The following is a 19,683-nucleotide window of genomic DNA, read 5'->3' on the forward strand; positions in this document are numbered from 1 at the left end:
GTTTTTGTTTCATTTTATTTTATTTTCACCGATTTTTATTTTTTATTTATTTATTTATTTAAAATACAAAGAATCTCACAAAAAAAAATTAGCATTTAACGGTGTGACAAAAATCATAGTCCGCACATCGGCATTCGACATCGTACGCTCACAATATCAAAAAATAAGTCAGTAGCATAATTATAACAACTTAACACACGATCAAAATTTTTACACATCTACCCTCCAAGTTTTACAATGAATCAATCACAAAATAATACAGTCGCAGTAGCAGGATACACACGGGGTGAAATACTTTGATGATATTATTTAATGTTTATTTTTTATTAATGATAAGAAATATTGTTTTAATTTATATTTTATATTTGTTTTTGTAATTTCGTTTTTTAGTGGAGCTGGTAGGGCGTTTATTAATTTTGGTATTTGATATTGTAGTAGTTGTTTGCCATATAGATTATTGTAACTCGGTACTTTTAATTCAACTTGAGACGCACTAAGTGTTTGTGTTGTTGTTCACCATTATGAAACTGCTCGAGCAGTAATATGTATTTAGCCTGATCATGTATTGGTATTACGTTACAATAATAAAAGAGCTCGTGATAATCATTTTCGTAATAGGTTTTAATTTTTTTTAGGTATTATAGCTTTCATAATTCTTATATACAAATTATATATTGTATCGAGGTTTGATTTACATGTTCTACCATAGCTACTCAGACCGTAAAATATAGTTGTTTCGCTATAGGTTTAATAGAATTTTATATGGGATTTTTCTTTTAATTAAAGTTATTTTAGCCAATATAGTACGCAACTTATCACATACGTGATTAATATGTTCAGTCCATTTTAGTCGATTGTCAATTATAAGTCCTAGATATTTTTGTTTATGAGGAAAAGTTTCTTAATTAGACTCGATTTTATCTTATTAAAGGTGTTACCTTTTTACTGGTTATACCAATTTAGATGATTTGTGCTTCATTCGAAAGGTGGTGCTTGCTATGTGCTCCCATTTAAATCTGAGCAACATTTGACGAGTAGTTTTTGAGTTAGCCCTAATAATGAGCATTTAATTCTAGACATTGTAAATTCTTAATTTTAACTATTGTATTTTGATATGATTGTATATTTAAAATCCACATTAATATTTGTTTTTAACCCAATTATAAAAATGGAGGACGTTCTCTATTCGGTCGTATTTTTATGTATGTTACCTTAGAACTTTAGACTGGATGGATTTTAATGATCTCCTTTTTTGAAAGTCGGTTAAAATTATTTTTGGTGAAAACTCAAATTAAAACAATTGTATTTGGTTCCATAGAAATAATGTATAATACATCAAAATATATAATAAACATTTATTTTTATATTTATAATTACTTGTATTATATATTTTGATTTTTAGTTAAGTTAGCAAAAAAATTACTTTGTTGCTATTATTGAACACAGCATATGTTGAAAGTGCTTCAGTCGCGGTCTTACATACAGGTCAGGAAACTAAGCCCAATTTCAATAATGAAAAATTAGTACGATAGTGTCATAACGTTTCGTTCGCGTCAACGCTGTTGTACGTCACTGCTATCGCCGTGTGCGGTCACGTGGTGCGGTGGTGACCTTCATGGTAATTGATTATATAGAGTAACGTTTCATTGTAATTGGTTATATTTTAAAACATAAATGCGTGACGTGTGATAGAAAAAGAGACAGAATGCTTTTTTGCACAGCACAAGATCGAGCGAATCGAAAGCGATCGTCATGCCTCTAGCGGCTGTAAACCATTAATCCGACGTAGCCCCACCATTATAGTTGCCCGACCTGTATATAAGACCGTGGCTTCGGTATCCGTTGACGGAGATCATACTCAAATCCAAAAGGTTTTAAAAGATTCTCAAGTACCATTTAAGGCTCTTTATGGGAATTCTATATCTACCTAGGCGAGAATTTATTAAATCGACCCGCGATTCAATTACGCGCATATGCTGGATATTTTTTTTTTTATTAATTTGGGGTAATGGATGTCGATTTTCTGGTTTAGTTTTTTACCATACGTTTGGATTTTCTCTACAGGCTCAGTACCTACATAAGTCCAAGTTAGAACAACCTGTTTAGTATCCTGCCAAGACACAGCAGATATTTCCACATTATCAAAATTTGTAACATATTCTTTTATATATTATTACTAGCTGACCTGGCGAACTTCGTATCACCTTATTTTTTTCTGAAATATAATAATAACATAATATATCAAAATAAAATATAGCCTATCTTTTAAGTTGGATCAAACTGCACACGGTGTGTAAATTTGACTAAAATCGGTTAAGTAGTTTAGGAGTCCATTGAGGACAAACATTGTGACACGAGATTTATATATATTAAGATTTTCATATATTTGTGGGGCTTTTTCGGCATATATTGTTTTAAAAAGTGATCAACTTTTGTTGAGCACATCTGCTTATCGATCGATAGACGCTGGTCCATAGTTACATTTGAAAATCTCTGGTTCGGATGGCTAGTTTAGCCTCAATTTGAGGATTGTCATGATTTGGATGGGGAGGTGTTAGGAGTCGTCATCGAAATACAGAAACCTTTTTATCATTTCAAATTTTGTTTACTGGTATAATATCTCGTATTGGGGTAAATCCAAATTTACCACAGTATGATCGAATATTTCACAGACATTAAATTGACTATTCCCATATATTTACGCAGATCTCCTATAAATTTCTCCTGTCTATTAAGTTGTTAGAGAGTTACGTACAAATTTGAATCTAGCAAAAGATTCCATGCACTCATTAGTAAAAATAATAACAAAAAAATGGCGTCTCTAGCTCCTTTATATCATCGAATAATTCTTCAGAACTCAAAAAGCGTATTTTATCTTCAGAAAAGCCAAGAAATTGTTTTCTCTACAGTAAATATCTACACCCTAACTCGTACTTTGATAAGCGCTTGAGTTACCACTCACTGTGGGATTGTTGTCACTCCAGTATTTTTGTTATCAAATAATACAAGAGGTCAATTGTCGTACCCAGTGTTTATATTGTCATCTATTAGTGCTGGATCAAATTATCCGTTAACACAATCTTTAATTTCTACGGGGGATTCGTTTAAATCTTCTGAAATGTTCTGACGAATTGGATAATAATATAAATCTTCCCCGTTGGATTCCAATTATCATCTGAAATCTCACCGTTTTCTAACATCCGTAGTATATTTTCTAAATTGTCATCGTTCATAGCTGCAAATTATAACAAAAATATGCTCAAGCCACGCATTAAGCAAAGAAAAACATTAAAATAAAGGTTTAGAAAAAAATAATAACGAAGTGAAAGAAATTATACCATGTACGGTGCGGATCAATGGATACGTCACGTCGTTCGATGTTCGACGATTCGACGATCGACGTTCGTCGATCACGTCCGACGGCTTGAAAATATAGTTTATTAATACTCACAAATGAATTACATACGGTTATTCCATTTATATATATTGTTATTATATATATTATAGGCACACTACAACCGTAAATGTATGAAGAGTCGTTTAAGGCACAAACACCTCTGTAAAGGATTTAGGCATTTACTTGGATCTAACCTTGTCATGGAGCAATCATATAAAAGAACTGAGTAAAAATACATTCGCGGCCATAAACTCTTTGAGATATTTGCAGTCATTTCTTCCCATTTCCACAAAAACTATGTTAGCACAATCCCTACACTGGTAGTTAGTTTATTTAGCCCGTTCTTGACTGACGCAAGCTATACCAACCTAAGTGAAGATCAAATTAATAAACTTGAGCGGCTTCAAAATGTTACAATCTGATTCATATTTGGATTGCGCAAATTCGATCACATTTCTGACTTTCGCTCTAGGCTTAAGTGGCTTCCTTAATGTGTACTATTTAAACCAACTAGTCCTTTATACTTGAAGAACAAATTTGAATTCATTGGAGATTTCAGTAAGGTACTTCATTCGCCTGGAAATCTTAGGCTTAGAATGCCTGTAAATAAGACCAAATATTATCGAGCCTCGGTAAGGTATTTCACAAAATAATAGCCTGAACAGCAAATGTACCTCAAACTTTTTAAATTATCTAATTAATGTTTTGAAAAATTGGCAATTGGGAAAATCACGGCACCAACGATTTTCGTGAAATTTAACATGCAGAGATATAGTATAAGGAAAGTATTTTTTATATATTATGTTTATATATATATTTGATATATACATGTATGTGTATGTGTAGATATATATGGTAAAACCGGGAGAGATGCCGCAGTGGGATAGATGCCTCATGTTCTAAAAACCTAACATCCCGAACTCACAAATAAAAATTAATCGCATAAGTAGAAGTCGAAGTCACCCCGTACCTCAGATACCCACACATATTCGTGTGGCAAGGACGCGTTTGGATCGTGTGTGTAATTTTCTCCGTGGCGAAATTTACAAACACGTCAAAGTTTTAAAGGTTAGTATTTAAAGTTGTATAATTTTATAAATAGTAATAAATTCCGTTATATTTTTTATCACGTCTATATAATGGGTCATTGAGTCTGCATATAGTTATAAATAGATGCTATTTTGTTTATAATTTATTTAAAAAATACGTGGGCATCTATCCCAATCACAAAGGATAGTTACCCTGATTTTTTGAGGTATAGGTGCCCTTAGCGGCAGCTATCCCTTCATTCACCATATACAGAGTAAGTTTATATGTATAATTTTTTTTCGTGTCTCTTATATTTTTTATGTATTTAGGTATATTTATGTTTGGATGTTTTACTGATTCTAGCCGAACTATGCCACGAAAATATAAAAGAAAGGAAGAAATGCGAGCTCGAGTATGTTCTTGGACTATAGAAAACCTACAGTCAGCTTTCGATGAGAAAGTATGATTGTGCAATATGCATGTTGACACTTGATATGAATATTTTAGACCAACAATTAAGAATTTATACTTTTGTTGAATAAATGCTTGTAAAATTTAATTAAATTTATATATAATATATAGTAATCTGTGTGATATAAAAATTATATTCTAATTATAACAATTAAAAGATATAAAAAAACACAAATTTTTTTTCAATCCTATGGCCCATGTTTCTTGGAGACAATCGATGTTTTAGGAGAAGCCTAACCTAATATTTGGTTTTTGGTTTTTCGTTTACACGATTTAAAGGGCATCTATCCTACTCACTATTTTCATGGTGAGACAACTATCCATATAGGTAGGCATCTATCCTCAAAAAAAAGGCTTCACGAAAAGCTAATTTCTGCTTAATCTGCATTGGCTAGGTTGAAAAAAAAATAGCCATAATTCAACATAAAGAATTGAGCTAGCTACATTAATAAAAATTATTCGTATAAAAATCATATTTTTAAAATTAGGTGGCTATTTCAAAAAGTGAGGCATCTATCCCGGTTTTACCCTATATATATATATATATATATGTGTGTGTGTGTGTGTGTGTGTGTGTGTGTGTGTGTATGAGTGTGTAATGTGTATATGTATGTATATTTGCGTATTATATGTATATATTATGTATGTACACCTCCATGCCGTCTAATTCTTTTGTCACGTCCTTTTCATGCTTGAGGTTGTCTGGAAGAGATCTGGATAAGATCGCCTTTTGAACATGTCTATATTTTCTTTTTCGGTGTAAAATTTTTTTTCTCTGATAGTGTACAATAAAGAGTATTTGTATTGTATTGTATTGTCAGTTTCGCCGTTGTCTATCAAGCTTAGGTGAGAAATCGGACGATAATGATATATAACGATATGAGCCCGTTCTAATCCAGATGTCTCCTGATCAATTAATAATAATAATAATAATAATAATAATAATAATAATAAATTTATTTGTGAAACACACTGCATCAGCTTAAAATGATATAAAATAAAACACATTGTACATAATTTGCAACAAGGACTAAAAACAAAAGAGGATGCAAAAGTAAAACAAAACAAAAAAAAAATACAATATAAACTTATCGATTAAAAGTATTTAACTAAGACATTATTTATATAAGTTCGCAGCATGCCTCACAAAAAGGTGTGACCTCAGTTTAAGTTAGGACTGTTAGTCCTAACACTGGTTTTCAGGACCACCCTAAGTTTTGTTATTAATTTTTATTTTGGCGGCATTCTGATATAAATACACATACACATAGATACATACATAAACATAGAAATCTATGGACTATAAAAAATATTGCAAAACAATACATACTAAATTAAAAGAAAAGAATGCGATATGGATAACACAAAAAAGTACACTGGATAATACGTTTATTCGATCTATAACATAATTATATTGAATAAATTGAAATATAAATATATACTCATAAACCTACTTGCTTATTATATAAACACATAATTATAAATGGATACATATACGATTTATTAGGTTATATAGAAATACTGGTACCACAAGGAAAACACTTCCAGAATAAAATACTTATTAAAGAAATGAGATAGATACTTAAATAAACAGTATACTCGTATAAACATAAAAAAAAGTGAGAAAAAAAATAAAAATAAAAATTGACAGCTACAGAAAAAAAAACTAATCTTTCTTTTGTACTTCTAATAAATACTTTTTATATTGCCGCTTGAAGCTGGCTTTAGTACGAAGGTCCCGCAGAGGAGGAGGAAGGTTGTTCCAGCACTTGGTTGCCGCGTATTTAAAGCCACCCCTAAATGCTGCCGTGTGGTGAACCGGCATAGACAGTGCGCAGCGAGTAGATCGTGTGAAATGTGTGGTGTTAATGTTTCTTTTCCATTCCAACCTCTCAAATAAATAGACGGGTACACCGTGTTTAATTATGCCAAACAGCATTGTGGCAAGATGTAACTGCCTACGACTTTCCATTTTTAATATAGATGCCCGATTTAAGAAAGGAGTAACGTGATCCCGCCGCGGTATCCGAAAACAATAACGTGCACAGGCGTTTTGAACGCGTTGAATCGATCTTTTAGTGCGCTCCAATAGCCTTGGACCTATAACGGCATCGACGTAATTAAACTGAGAGAGGACCAAAGCTTCACATAGTCTAATGCGTAGTTCTTCACTCAGTGACTTCCTAATACGATACATAACTTTCAGACGAAAAAAACAATTACGTACTAACTTTAAAACATATTTTTCGAATCGTAGATTCTCATCCATTAGAAGACCTAAATTACGAGCTTCTGATACTCTGTCGATTTTGCAGCCATTAACAGCAATCAGTGGATCGAAGTTCAGGACTTGCTGTACCTGCTTTCGCGTACCGATAATCATATACTTCGTTTTGTTGGGGTTCAAAACCAAAGCATTTGACTTGGCCCAGTCAAAAATCCTATCCAGATCACTGTTGATTTTACCCACCGAGGGTGCAACATCATGGGATCGAAAAGAAAAATATATCTGAATGTCATCGGCATAAATATGAAATTTACAATTTTGTATGCACCTAGTAACGTCGGCAGAGTAAATGCTAAACAAGATTGGCCCCAGTATGGAACCCTGAGGCACTCCTCTTTTAACTGGGCTACGCCGTGAGGAAATCACATTTCCCTCCTCTGTTTTTATTTCTACAACTTGGTATCTATCTTGTAGATAACTGGCAAACCACAGAACAGCTGACTCATCCAATCCGTAAAATCGGAGTTTTGCTAAAAGTAAGTTAATATTAATAGCATCAAATGCTCGAGAAAAATCAAGAAATACAACAATAGTAACGTTTCCTCTATCTTGGGCATGAAGTATGTCATCGATCACACCCACAAGAGCGGTCGTAGTGCTGTGGTGCTTCCTAAAACCTGACTGCATTACAGGTAGGATGCTCCTACTTTCTACGTATTCAGTGAGTTGCTTACAGACAATTTTTTCCAAGATTTTTGAGGGACACGACAATATACTTATTGGACGTAGATCTTTAAATTCGGAAGGGTGGGAAGTTTTAGGAATAGGACGCACCACAGCATCACGCCACATCTCGGGAAATGTTGAGGATAAGATGCTTCTATTTACTAAGTTGGTAAAAGAGTTTAGTGTGTACGGAATAGATAAGAGTAGCATATCTAATGAAATGCCATCCACGCCGACGGCGTTAGAACGCAGTTCCCGAACAACGGTGGCAACCTCTCCCTCCGTCACAACATGAAAACTAAAAGTACTTGTCGAGTCATATTTGTTTTTAAGATAGTAGTCTATATATGATGAATCTACTATATTATCACCTGGAACGTTCATAAAATGTTTATTTAACTTCTCCGCATCACGCAAATTTATAGGAAGGGGCACATCAGTATTTTTAAAGTTTACATTTTCTTTAATGTGTTTCCACATGGTTCTAGGGTTTTGTATGTTGGAGCAAATATATTTTTTTAAATAGGCTTCTTTTTCGGCGTTGATGGCCTGCGCTACGAGATTCTTAAGTTCCTTGTAGTAGTTTAGCTTGGACGGACTCTTAGATGAACGGGCCTCCTTATGGGCCTTATCGCGATGTTTCATCATTATGCGAATATTATAAGTTATCCAAGGGTAGCTCTTTTCCTTAATGGTAACCTTTTTTTTGGGGACAAGACAGTCAAAAACTCTAAGCAAATTAGAGGAGATATATTTGGCTGTTTCATTAATATTCACCCCATCATTCATAGCACTCCAATCGACCGATTCCATGTAATTATCAAAAAGTGATAAATCGATGTCTTTAATAGGCCTATAACACAAAGTTTTCGGGTGCTTTTTTATCTTGGGCATGTCCAGCTCACACACGACTAACGCATGGTCACTGAGTGAAGGCAAGTGATCCACCCATACTCGTGTCACGCTTGCATCAGTGCAAACGAGATCGAGCAAGGTGTTTACATGAGCGGAGAAATGTGTGGGCTCAGTGACGAACTGCTGAAGGCCGAAGCTGGACAAGAGATCATTGAGTAATAACGTGTTACCCTCTCTAGCGTTCAGTACGTTAATATTGAAGTCGCCGAGAAGGATGATATGATCATGCCATGAAAACGAACTGATTGACTCACTCAGTGCGTTAACGAATGTCTGCACACATAGCCAGGGTGGACGATAAGCGGTGCCAACAGCAACCTTTTTACAGTTTATTTTTACCTGAAGCCACATTTGCTCAACAGTGTCCGTGATTGGATGCCTGAGGATGCGGGCGGGCAGTTCACACTTACAGTAAAAACCAACACCGCCACCTCGAGAACGTATACTAGAAGGACGAGGGATGTGTCGAAGGTGGTATCCAGCTATCTTTGGGGCATTGGCGTCCTCTCCCTCTTTAAGCCATGTTTCGTTCAATGCACAAATATCGATTCTCAATCATTTCATCAATCAATCAATTATTTTTTCCCCTTTTTTTCTAATTGCACTCGTGTTTTTTTTATCTAAATAACCAGTTCAAATTTTCTTATCATTATTTTAGTAGGTAAAATCGAAAAATATTATTTATATTTCATTAGTAATTCGTATGTAAATAAAATTTCCAAAAAACATGATTTACCAAAAAAAACTGAGCTAAGCTCGGTCATCCAGGTACCAATATATTACGGTATAGTAAGGTAAGGTACCTATTATTCAACATATTAATAATAAAATCTTCAAGTAAATCTATTATTTTGTTGGAAGTAAATAAATAAAAAGTCATAAGTAAATAAGAATTTTAAGAAATTATATTTTGAGTAATAAATAAAGCTTAGTAATTTGAATCTTGTATGCGAAAAAAATCATTTAAAGAAAAAGCAAAATCACTTATAAAACTGCAGCAGATTTTCTTTTTTGTTGATTACACTCTTCTTGTGACTTAAAAATTTATACTGTCCAGTAATAATCTTCTGTTTTCACGGTGTTTGTTAAGAGACGCAGCGCAGCCGGCGTCTCGTGGCCAATCGCATACCTGTAAAAATAAATAACGATAAATTATTCAATATTTTATATCATCATCGTCCGAGGCATTACAGCCGCGGATGGGCCTTAGCCTGGTCCAGTATAGCTCTCCAGTCCGATCTGTTTGAAGCTTTCCCTTTCCAACTTGTTACTCCCAAGATCTTGATATCTTGTTCGACGCCGTCCAACCATCTGAGTTTGGGCCTGCTTTGACTTCTACGACCCTCCGGTTGGCCTTCTAAAAGGCGTTTGGGTACTCTGGCCTCGTCCATTCGCAACACGTGCCCTGCCCAACGCAGGCGCCCGATCTTTATGGTCTTATCATTACAGCCTATACAGTCCACTGCTGGACATAGGCCTCCACAAGTTTACATCAAAAATAACGTGAACTCATGTGTTTTGCCCATAGTCACCACGCTGGGCAGGCGGGTTGGTGACCGCAGTACTGGCTTTGTCGCACCGATGACGCTGCTGCCCGTCTTCGGCCTGTGTATTTCAAAGCCAGCAGTTGGATGGTTATCCCACCATCGGTCGGCTTCTTAAGTTCCAAGATGGTTGTGCTGTGTGGCTACGGCACTAAAGAATTTAGCCACCCCCTCTCTTCCTGTGGGTGTCGTAAGAGGCGACTAAGGGATAACAAGGTTTATGGTCTTAATTACGTTTAATTCAATATATTATAACTTAAACAAAAAATTGGGGAGATACAATTTACGCGTTGGCGCAACGGTCACACCAAAAAACCAACGCACTAGGTTTGTGGCTGTTGCGCTGATGGTTGCGGATTCGATCCCCGCACATGGCAAACGTTTGTATTGGCCATACAGATGTTTGCTGTGGTCTGGACGTTTGTGCTTGTGTATTTTGGTTGTTTCCGGACCCCCGACACAGGTAATAATCCTACTGGGGGCCGTTTAGTGTGAAGCGTTTATTGAATTATTTATTTAATTTATGAAAAAAATAATTAAAACTTTATTGATAACTATTAATTCAACACCCCTACAATGAATAATATTATAGTGTAATTTTCTTGCAAACAATCTTTAAAATCGTCAGTGCTTAGATATGTACTTAGATATGTATATATGATTGTATATTTGAAAACATACACAATACATACATATACTAAAAGCATTAATTTAATACTTAGAAAGTTTGAAGTAAAATTTTTCCTGTAATAAATACTATTTAGTGAAATACATCATCTACACTAACACATTGATATTCATAGCGAAAATATATAATACTCAAATTAATTACCTGAAGTACTGGGTTGAAGTGGAGGGTGGAGGGACACACTCTGAGGACTTTCTCACCCCAAACACAATAATAAAATTTGTTGCAATTATTCTCATGTGGAAGCAGCCAATGAATATGTGGATTAACTGGACATCCATTAGGAAGGAAATCAGGTAGAGTTGGGGCTGATGTTGTGGTTGTTGTGGGTACTGGTGTCGTTGTTGTAGTCGTAGTAGTGGTAGGTTTAGGCGTCGTTATAGTAGTAGTTGGTACCGGTGTGGTTGTCGTAGTTGTAGTAGTAGTTGGCGCTGGTGTCGTTGTCGTGGTCGTAGTAGTGGTAGGTTTAGGTGTTGTTGTTGTGGTCGTAGTAGTGGTAGGTTTAGGTGTTGTTGTTGTGGTCGTAGTAGTGGTAGGTTTAGGTGTCGTTGTAGTAGTAGTAGTAGTAGTAGTAGTTGGTACCGGTGTGGTTGTTGTAGTTGTAGTAGTAGTTGGCACTGGCGTCGTTGTTGTGGTCGTAGTAGTAGTAGGTTTAGGTGTCGTTGTAGTAGTAGTAGTTGGTACCGGTGTCGTTGTAGTTGTAATAGTAGTTGGCGCTGGAGTCGTTGTTGTCGTCGTTGGTGATGAAGTAGTTGTCGTTGATGTAGTAGTTGGTGCCGGAGTAGTTGTCGTGGATGTGGTAGATGGTGCTGGTGTCGTTGGTTCAACTCTACCAGTGCAGTCTACATTGTGTGGCCAGTCACATTGCCAAGTTTCTAAATTGAAATACAGATCTCCATAGCACGTTTGTTCAACTTTTACGCCATGGGTACATATATAAAATTTATTACAATCCTCATGACGAAGAAGTTTTTCAATTGTCCAGTCATCTTCCTGTTCTTGTGGACATTCGTCGTCTAAGGGCACTGCCACTGCAGCGGTAAACAAAATGACAATTGCTAATGCTGAAAAATATTAAAACAAATTGTTAAATATTAGTTCAATATCGTTCACGACTAGCAAAGTTCACTTTAGTATTGAACAGGTGTTTGAAATATTTAATTTTAATAACAGTATTTGTAACGAACCTTTCATGTTGCAATAGTATTTCGTAATAACATCGATTTGTAATTACTCATCATTATATACGGCCGCAACATTTAGTTAAAACTTTTATCACGCAAATCTTAAATATCAATAAAGTGTTTTCTACTAATCATTTGATTATTAGAAAACAATTTCTTTATCAATAGTTATCGTCATATTGTCATGTGTCTGTGTATATTTTATATATATTTATATTAGGCCTCCGGTGTTTGGGCCGCCGATTAGCTCAGACTTGTGTAGACAACCTCTGCCTACGTCTGTCGTACGCTGCAAGGTCTATCTTTTTAAGCCTCATCAACGACAAGACAAAGCATTACCAAAATACGTGAGCTAATATTTTAATAGAAGTTTTAAAGTTTTTCTGTAACGTATTTTTATGTATTAAATACAGGGATGGATTTAGCTCATGTAGCACCCGAGTTCATCTAAAACAGTGATGCCTAAAAAAGTTTAGCCGACTAGTATTTCGATGATTACAAATGTCAATGTCAATTAGAACTTAATGATAAGTTTAGAACATAGGATGTAAGAAAATTTCCAAGAATTAATTCACGTTGCGGAATCTTTGAAGTGAAGTTGTTTTTAGTTAGTTGAGTGGTATGGTCTAGATAGACATAATCCTAAAAAACTTCGAGAAGGGTAGCATTGACCAGTACCTGTCTCGCTATGACTTGGTTGTTAAAAATAACTTTCGTTTTGTCCAAATTCATATTGAAACTGACTCACCGGGAGGACTTATTCAGGCCACTTAGCATAGGGTCTAGCTCCTTCAACGTTTCCGCAAAGATAACGATATCACCGGTAAAACGAAGGTGTGAGATGTATTTGACATTGACGTGGATGCCCCCCCCCCATATAAGGTCTTAAAGGCAACATCCAGTGTATTTGTATACATTTTCGGAGATATCATACATCCCCCTGTCGTATGCTGCGACGGTAGGAAAATGGGTCCTGTTCACTGGTCCTGGATATGGTTGCTATGACATCTCTGCAGGAAATTCAGGACAGCCCAGGTCACGATAGAGTCAAAGTCTTTCTTGTATTCTACAATTGGTATACACAGCGCTTCCATAGATGCTTAATCAGTTGGCATCTCACACCTTTGATGAAAATCCGTGGCTTAGGGAGAAAGTTTCACCAAGTCGGCGGTCATTTCGTTCACGTCAATTTTTCAGTTCTAGGTCGAACTGGTCGGAGCCACACAGTATTACAGGGATAGCGTAGGTCAAGAATTGATTTCATCGGGCGGATCTTGCTTATTTCAGAGGCCTATATTCAGAGTGCCCCGAAACAGCTGGTGATCGTTACCGGTAGTAGACCTTATTATCATCAAAACACTAACACATTTCTGTCATGTCCACCACCTTTAGGTCCCCTTCTCAAAAAAGTAATTTACCCACAACACCAGAGAGAGACCCCCTGCCCCCTGTGATTCCTGCGCCCTAATTCGTGTGATCCGATTTTCGATTCGTTGTGGTTCATACATGGCCTCGACTATAAAGTCAGAGTGTGAAGAGGTTGGCGCATATACCTTTATCACTTTCAGAGAGTATCTTTCATTGAGTTTAAGTACTAGGTACGCCACCCAAGTCGAAACACTACTGACTTACTCGACGTGGCTAGTAAAAGTCTTGTGAACCAGAAAACCGACTCCACCTTAGAAAAAGAAGCCATTAAATGATTATCTATATACATATATAAAAATTTCGTGTCACGATGTGTGTGGGCGATAAACTCCGAAACAACTGAACCAATTTTTATCAAACTTTGTAAGCATCTGTAATTTGGTTCAACTTGGGAGATAGGGTAGTTTTAGTCTCAATCGGATCCGGTAGATTGCGCTTCTATCGGTATATTTGCAATTAAATTTGGTAGCTGTTTTCCGGGCAGGACTAGGTCTGCCGGGTCCGCTAGTACCTATGTGTTTATAATTTGATGTTTAATAGGTTAACTAAATTTGTAAGTTAGTTTACTTTATTTTATCTGAACATTTTAAGAGGTTTTTATAAATAATTACCTTTAGCAACGAAACAAACAAAGGCACATCTAGATATATATTTTTTTTAATAAAGAGCCACACTATTAATTTTATAGAGGAATGTAAATAAGTAAACAAAGAATTCGAAAAATGAAGTTTAAAAAAAAAAATAGTGAAAAAAGTTTAATAAGTTTAAAATCTTATACATAATAATACATTGGAAAAAGCCTAATTACTTACAAAACTAATTGTAAATCTGTATAAGTCATACAATTGTCTCCTTTTATCTTTTGAAACCTTATTATTGGCCCGTACGAGAACTAGCAAATCTTATTATTGCAATTCCGTATTTATTTATACTATAATAATTATATAAGTATCTCTTTGTATGTATTTATTTCTACTTATTGAAATGCTTACAACATGGTTTTCTATACGTATGTATATCTTTTAAAATAAAACTGTAAAAATATTTACATCAACCTATCAATTCTTCTGTCAGTTGCCTGAAAGAATTAGCTTTTTAGCGGTAAAAGCGGGTTTTAGGTAAGCTTTTTTAGGTATCACAAATGTTTTTTTGATGGCACATTACTTGGTGTACAAAAAAGTGGTATAATTATTACACATTGTCTTTTTCGATAATCACACTCTTCTTAGTACTTAAAAATTTAAGCTGTCTAGAAGAAATCTTCTGTTTTCATAGTGTTTGTTGAAAGACGTAGCGCAGCCGGCGTCTCTTGGCCAATCGCATACCTGTCAGAATATTAATAAAGATAAATTATTCAAGTTTCTAGATATAAATTTTCACCACACCACAGTTTTGGTTTTTCGCAAATTAATTGATATATATTTTTAACACAGCTAATGATTAAACATATTGTGATTTCTCTCAAACAGTATACAACCTACACCTACACCAAACAAATAAAAAGAAATAATCGTCAATCGTACAGGCAATTTATAAGACCAGCGCGTTTATCCTAATAAATACACCACCTCGTTAACTCGCATATCTTAAAATAATTATATAATAAAATACTTATTTTCATAATTATGAAAGATTTTACGTATTCTTGCTTGAAAATATGTACTATTAAATATAATAATTTCACAAAATATTTCCCGTATTAAATAATCTTTAGTGACAAACATCTTTTATATCAACATATTGATATTCATAGCGAAAATATATATGAGTAATATTTAAAAAGGTCGGATTAATTACCTGAAGTACTGGGTTAAAGTGCAGGGTTGAAGGACACACTCTGAGGACTTTCTCACCCCATACACAATAATAAAATTTGTTGCAATCATTCTCGTGTGGAAGCAACCAATGAATATGTGGATTAACTGGACATCCATTTGGAAGGAAATCGGGATCGATTGGGGCTGACGTTGTTGTTGTTGGTGCCGGAGTCGTTGTCGTGGTCGTAGTAGTGGTAGGTTTAGGTGTCGTTGTAGTAGTAGTAGTAGTCGGTACTGGTGTCGTCGTGGTAGTTGTAGTAGTTGTTGGCACCGGTGTCGTTGTTGTCGTTGTAGTAGTTGTGGGCTCCGGTGTCGTAGTTGTGGTTGTAGTAGTTGTTGGCGCCGGTGTCGTTGTTGTAGTTGTAGTAGTAGTAGTCGGCGTTGGAGTCGTTGTTGTCGTCGTTGGAGCTGAAGTAGTTGTCGTGGATGTGGTAGTTGATGCTGGAGTAGTTGTCGTTGATGTAGTAGTTGGTACTGAAGTAGTTGTCGTGGATGTGGTAGATGGTGCTGGTGTCGTTGGTTCAACTCTACCAGTGCAGTCTACATTGTGTGGCCAGTCACATTGCCAAGTTTCTAAATTGAAATACAGATCTCCATAGCATGTTTGTTCAACTGGTACGCCGTGGGTACACTTATAAAATTTGTTACAATCCTCATGACGAAGAAGTTTTTCAACTGTCCAGTCAGTTTCCTGTTCTTGCGGACATTCTTCATCCACGGCTACTGCCACTGCTACAATAAATAGAAGTACGACGGCCGTTGCTAGAAGTATAAAAAAACATATATTGAAATAAGTTACAATGCTACTCTAAAAATTTAGTTAATCAAAAATATAAAAATAGTAATAATTTAGAGACGCACCTTTCATGTCGTTTAAGTATTTCACAATAATATAAATTTGAGATTACTTCTAATTATATGCAATACCTAATCATTACTTTTATCGTAAGTATCTTAAATTATTACTTATTATAAGGGAATTGTACTGTATTAATCATTTGTTTGTCTATTTCTTTATCGATAAAATTATCGTCATATCCTTATAATTAATTTACCTTATGTTCTAAAATAACAATTTTTAATTGCAACAATTGACTAACAATAAAATAAACAAAAAAGAATATTAATTAAAATTCGAACAAAATAATTTATTTTGAAAAATTAATTGAATAAAAATAACTACAATAACATTGTGTTACTTTTTTATACCTTTTTACTTTTATAGGATCTTGTTGACCGTGACCAGGGCGTCTGCAACGTCGCCGAAGTAGCGAGGGTTTCAAAAATGTCCATAGTTACAGGGTAAGTTCAAAAACTACTTTTGTGTTTAGCATTGTTTTACATTTTTATTTTATCGGTTCGATATCAATATTTTAGCTATTTTTGTGACTCGTAATATATTATTGTATTTGTATTTTTCGTGATGTATCAGATAAGATCCAATTTATGAACACCACTTAACTGTCCTTGATCTAGACGACGTGCATGAAAGCATTGATTGACAATGTGGTGGATTTCACGTATTTTGTACGTATGTTTTATTTTATGCACGAGCTTATTTTACCTTCTCTTATTAAATGAATAATAAAGTACTTATAAAAAAGTATATAAAACGATGTATGTCGCAATCAAAATTCGTGCCCATCAAACTTATTTTTAATAGGTACATCTCTTTAAATACAAAACTTAGTAATAAAGCAGTAAGCATAAAGTTCTTCGTAGTATCACTAGATAGTACATATATTTCAAATAACAAATTATACTCACTGATAACGATATATTAAGTTAATAATAAAATAATCTTTAATTAACGTCTATGCAAAGGTACTCGTATTATGTCAGATGTAGCCGTATAAGACATATGTTTGTTTGATTCAAGAAAGCTAGTACATTTATCACTCATTGTTTCTGTTTTGAGTACGATAATTACCTATCTATCCCAATAGTATAGAAATTTATACTGCATTAATCTAACTTAAAAATTACTAAATCATTTCACACAACAAAATTCATTAACTGATTATTTACGCAGTTGTGATTATCTTATGTTAAAACATCAAATCGCCATGTATGTAGGTCAAATGAATTTCACATTGGCAAGGGGAGAGTGGCGCCGGTATGGCGGGAGCTCGTTCTCTATGCGTCGTGGAGTCTGCACCTAGTTTGCGCCCTCGCCGCCCGCCTAACATTGCTCTTATAATTATAATTTCCGTCCACATAATAACAATTTATTAAATTAACAAAGGATGAATAACAAATTGCAGCCAGTCATAACTTTACTTATATATTACAGTTTGATTACTATTGCAATCGCCTCAAATAAAACCAATTCTGTGGACAACATCAAAAAGTCTCTTGAAGAGCATCAAGGCCATCTGTTAGTGAATAAAAGTAAAACGAAAAGTGTACCATTAAAAATAGCGAATGTCACGAAAATTAATTTTGTACGTCCAAAATTAAAAAAGAAAACTGAAGTGAAACTTATCACGCCGGAACAGTAAGTATATAGATTTAAGATATGTGATAGTTTCAGTAGTTAGCTTGCAATAAATATAACGTGTAGTAAAGGATAATGATCCGAATTATTGCAGTCAAATAAAATAAATCAAATATCATTAATAAAGTAAATATTTTAACTGAGGTAGAAAAGAGCCCGTGAACAACAACAACATTTAACTGAGGTAGGGAATAGCAGATAATTTCCTGCTCAAAATATGAAACATCCCGACTGGGGTAGTACCTCAACCCTACAGAAGATCACAGCCAATTTGTACTGTTTTAAGCAGTATTGTGTTCCTGTTTCTGAGTAAAGTGACCAGAGCTCCTGGGGGGAATTGGGGGTAGGATCGGCAACGCGCTTGCAATGCTTTTGGTGGTGCAGTCGTCTATAAGCTACGGTAATCACTTACGATCAGGTGAGCCGTACACTTGTTTGCCGACCTAGTTATATAAAATAAAAACCGTATATAAAATATAAACTATATGACAAAGATTTCTTTTAAATATCAATTTGAATCTTTTACGTATTTTTTTTTAATTAAGGGTAAAAAATTGGGCAAAGGAGATATCAGAAACACTACACCAAAACGAGAAGCAATTTGTGCGAAGGGATATTCTTTTAAAAAGCTTTTCCGATATAAAAATCGAAGTCCGCAATGGAACAGCGATTGTAGAGAAAACGGCCAATGCGTTGGAAGAATTATTAGAACGACGAGGTCAAGCCGCTGAAGCTATCATGCGAAAAGCAGAAGAATTGGCTGCCAACAAAGTACCACCTCCTTCTGATTACACTTTCACGAGAAGTGATGTAAGTTACAGAGATATTCGCATATTCAACAAAAATAATTTAAAATTATTATTTGATCTAAAGAAAAAGTAAACACATTATTGAATAGAAACCTTAACGTAGGTAACGCAGACCGAACCCGTCCGGAGGTTTTAATGACTTTAAAACCTCGTTGCGAATATTAAAAAATCAAGATATACTAAAAAAAAATGTTGTGTTCTAGGACATAGATATTTTAAAAAAAGTGGAAAAACCCGAGACAGTCTTGGAGCTTCCTATGAATTGTAGCAGTTTGCACAAAGTGAAGCTCACGAATAGCGCTCACTTTGATGCGAATGTTTCTTTAGAGTACACCAGCGTTCACGTCGCTTTTGAAGTATTTGAATGTGGTAAGAAAAAATTTCTCAAACACTTTTTAAAATTTGTTTGTTATCCGACTGCAATGGAAGGGGTTTGTTTTTCGCGAGTATCTTGTATGAATGTATGTATGTACTCGTATTACTTCATATCTCCAGAACCGCTGAACAGATTTACATAATTGAGGTATCGTTAGATTCGTTTTAGCAGCCTAAGTATTCTTAGATAGGTGACGTTAAAAAATCGAACATGGCGGCTGTGCGAAGCCATTGTAGTTAATGAAGAAAAAAAAATTTCTTTTTCGAATGCTTCTAAATGGTTATCAAATTAAAGGGCTTAAAACAAGGATTTCAAAAAAAGTATATCATGATTATTATGGCTGGAACAACTGTTAGGAGTTTTTTATTATTATAATTTTATTTCTTTTATTTTAATGTAATATATATGCTTAATAGATAAAAATTAAATAATTACCTTCTTTAGTATGTTAAAGATAAATCACGAAAGGGTCGGCTAAATTTCTGACCAGGTTATATTATACTCAGCAACCGCCATTCAAACTAGACTTGGCAGGCAACCCTTTAGCATCTTACTGGAAATGAAAAAACGCTCAT

The 19,683-nt window shown here is 34.8% G+C and overlaps 2 protein-coding genes across 2 annotated transcripts in view; one reads left to right on the forward strand and one right to left on the reverse strand.

Annotated features, from left to right (window-relative positions):
- Nucleotides 1-9,648: 9,648 nt before the first annotated feature.
- Nucleotides 9,649-16,294, reverse strand: LOC123659268 (mucin-2-like). The gene is made up of 5 exons (XM_045594517.1): nucleotides 16,288-16,294; nucleotides 15,407-16,188; nucleotides 14,856-14,934; nucleotides 11,142-12,061; nucleotides 9,649-9,894 (listed from the first exon to the last, which is right to left on the reverse strand). The coding sequence occupies exons 1-5, from the start codon at nucleotides 16,292-16,294 to the stop codon at nucleotides 9,802-9,804; spliced, it is 1,881 nt and encodes a 626-aa protein (XP_045450473.1). The 3' UTR covers nucleotides 9,649-9,801.
- Nucleotides 16,295-17,524: 1,230 nt separating this feature from the next.
- The window catches only part of LOC123659269 (voltage-dependent calcium channel subunit alpha-2/delta-3-like), a 36,294-nt gene continuing 34,135 nt past the window's right edge, over nucleotides 17,525-19,683 (forward strand). The window contains exons 1-3 of the mRNA XM_045594518.1: nucleotides 17,525-17,923; nucleotides 18,469-18,733; nucleotides 18,936-19,101. Coding sequence (XP_045450474.1) covers nucleotides 17,673-17,923; nucleotides 18,469-18,733; nucleotides 18,936-19,101 — 682 coding nt within the window. The 5' untranslated portion in view covers nucleotides 17,525-17,672. The remainder of the gene's footprint in view (nucleotides 17,924-18,468; nucleotides 18,734-18,935; nucleotides 19,102-19,683) is intronic.

This window comes from Melitaea cinxia, chromosome 13 (assembly GCF_905220565.1).
Source record: "Melitaea cinxia chromosome 13, ilMelCinx1.1, whole genome shotgun sequence".
Classification (NCBI taxonomy): domain Eukaryota; kingdom Metazoa; phylum Arthropoda; class Insecta; order Lepidoptera; family Nymphalidae; genus Melitaea; species Melitaea cinxia.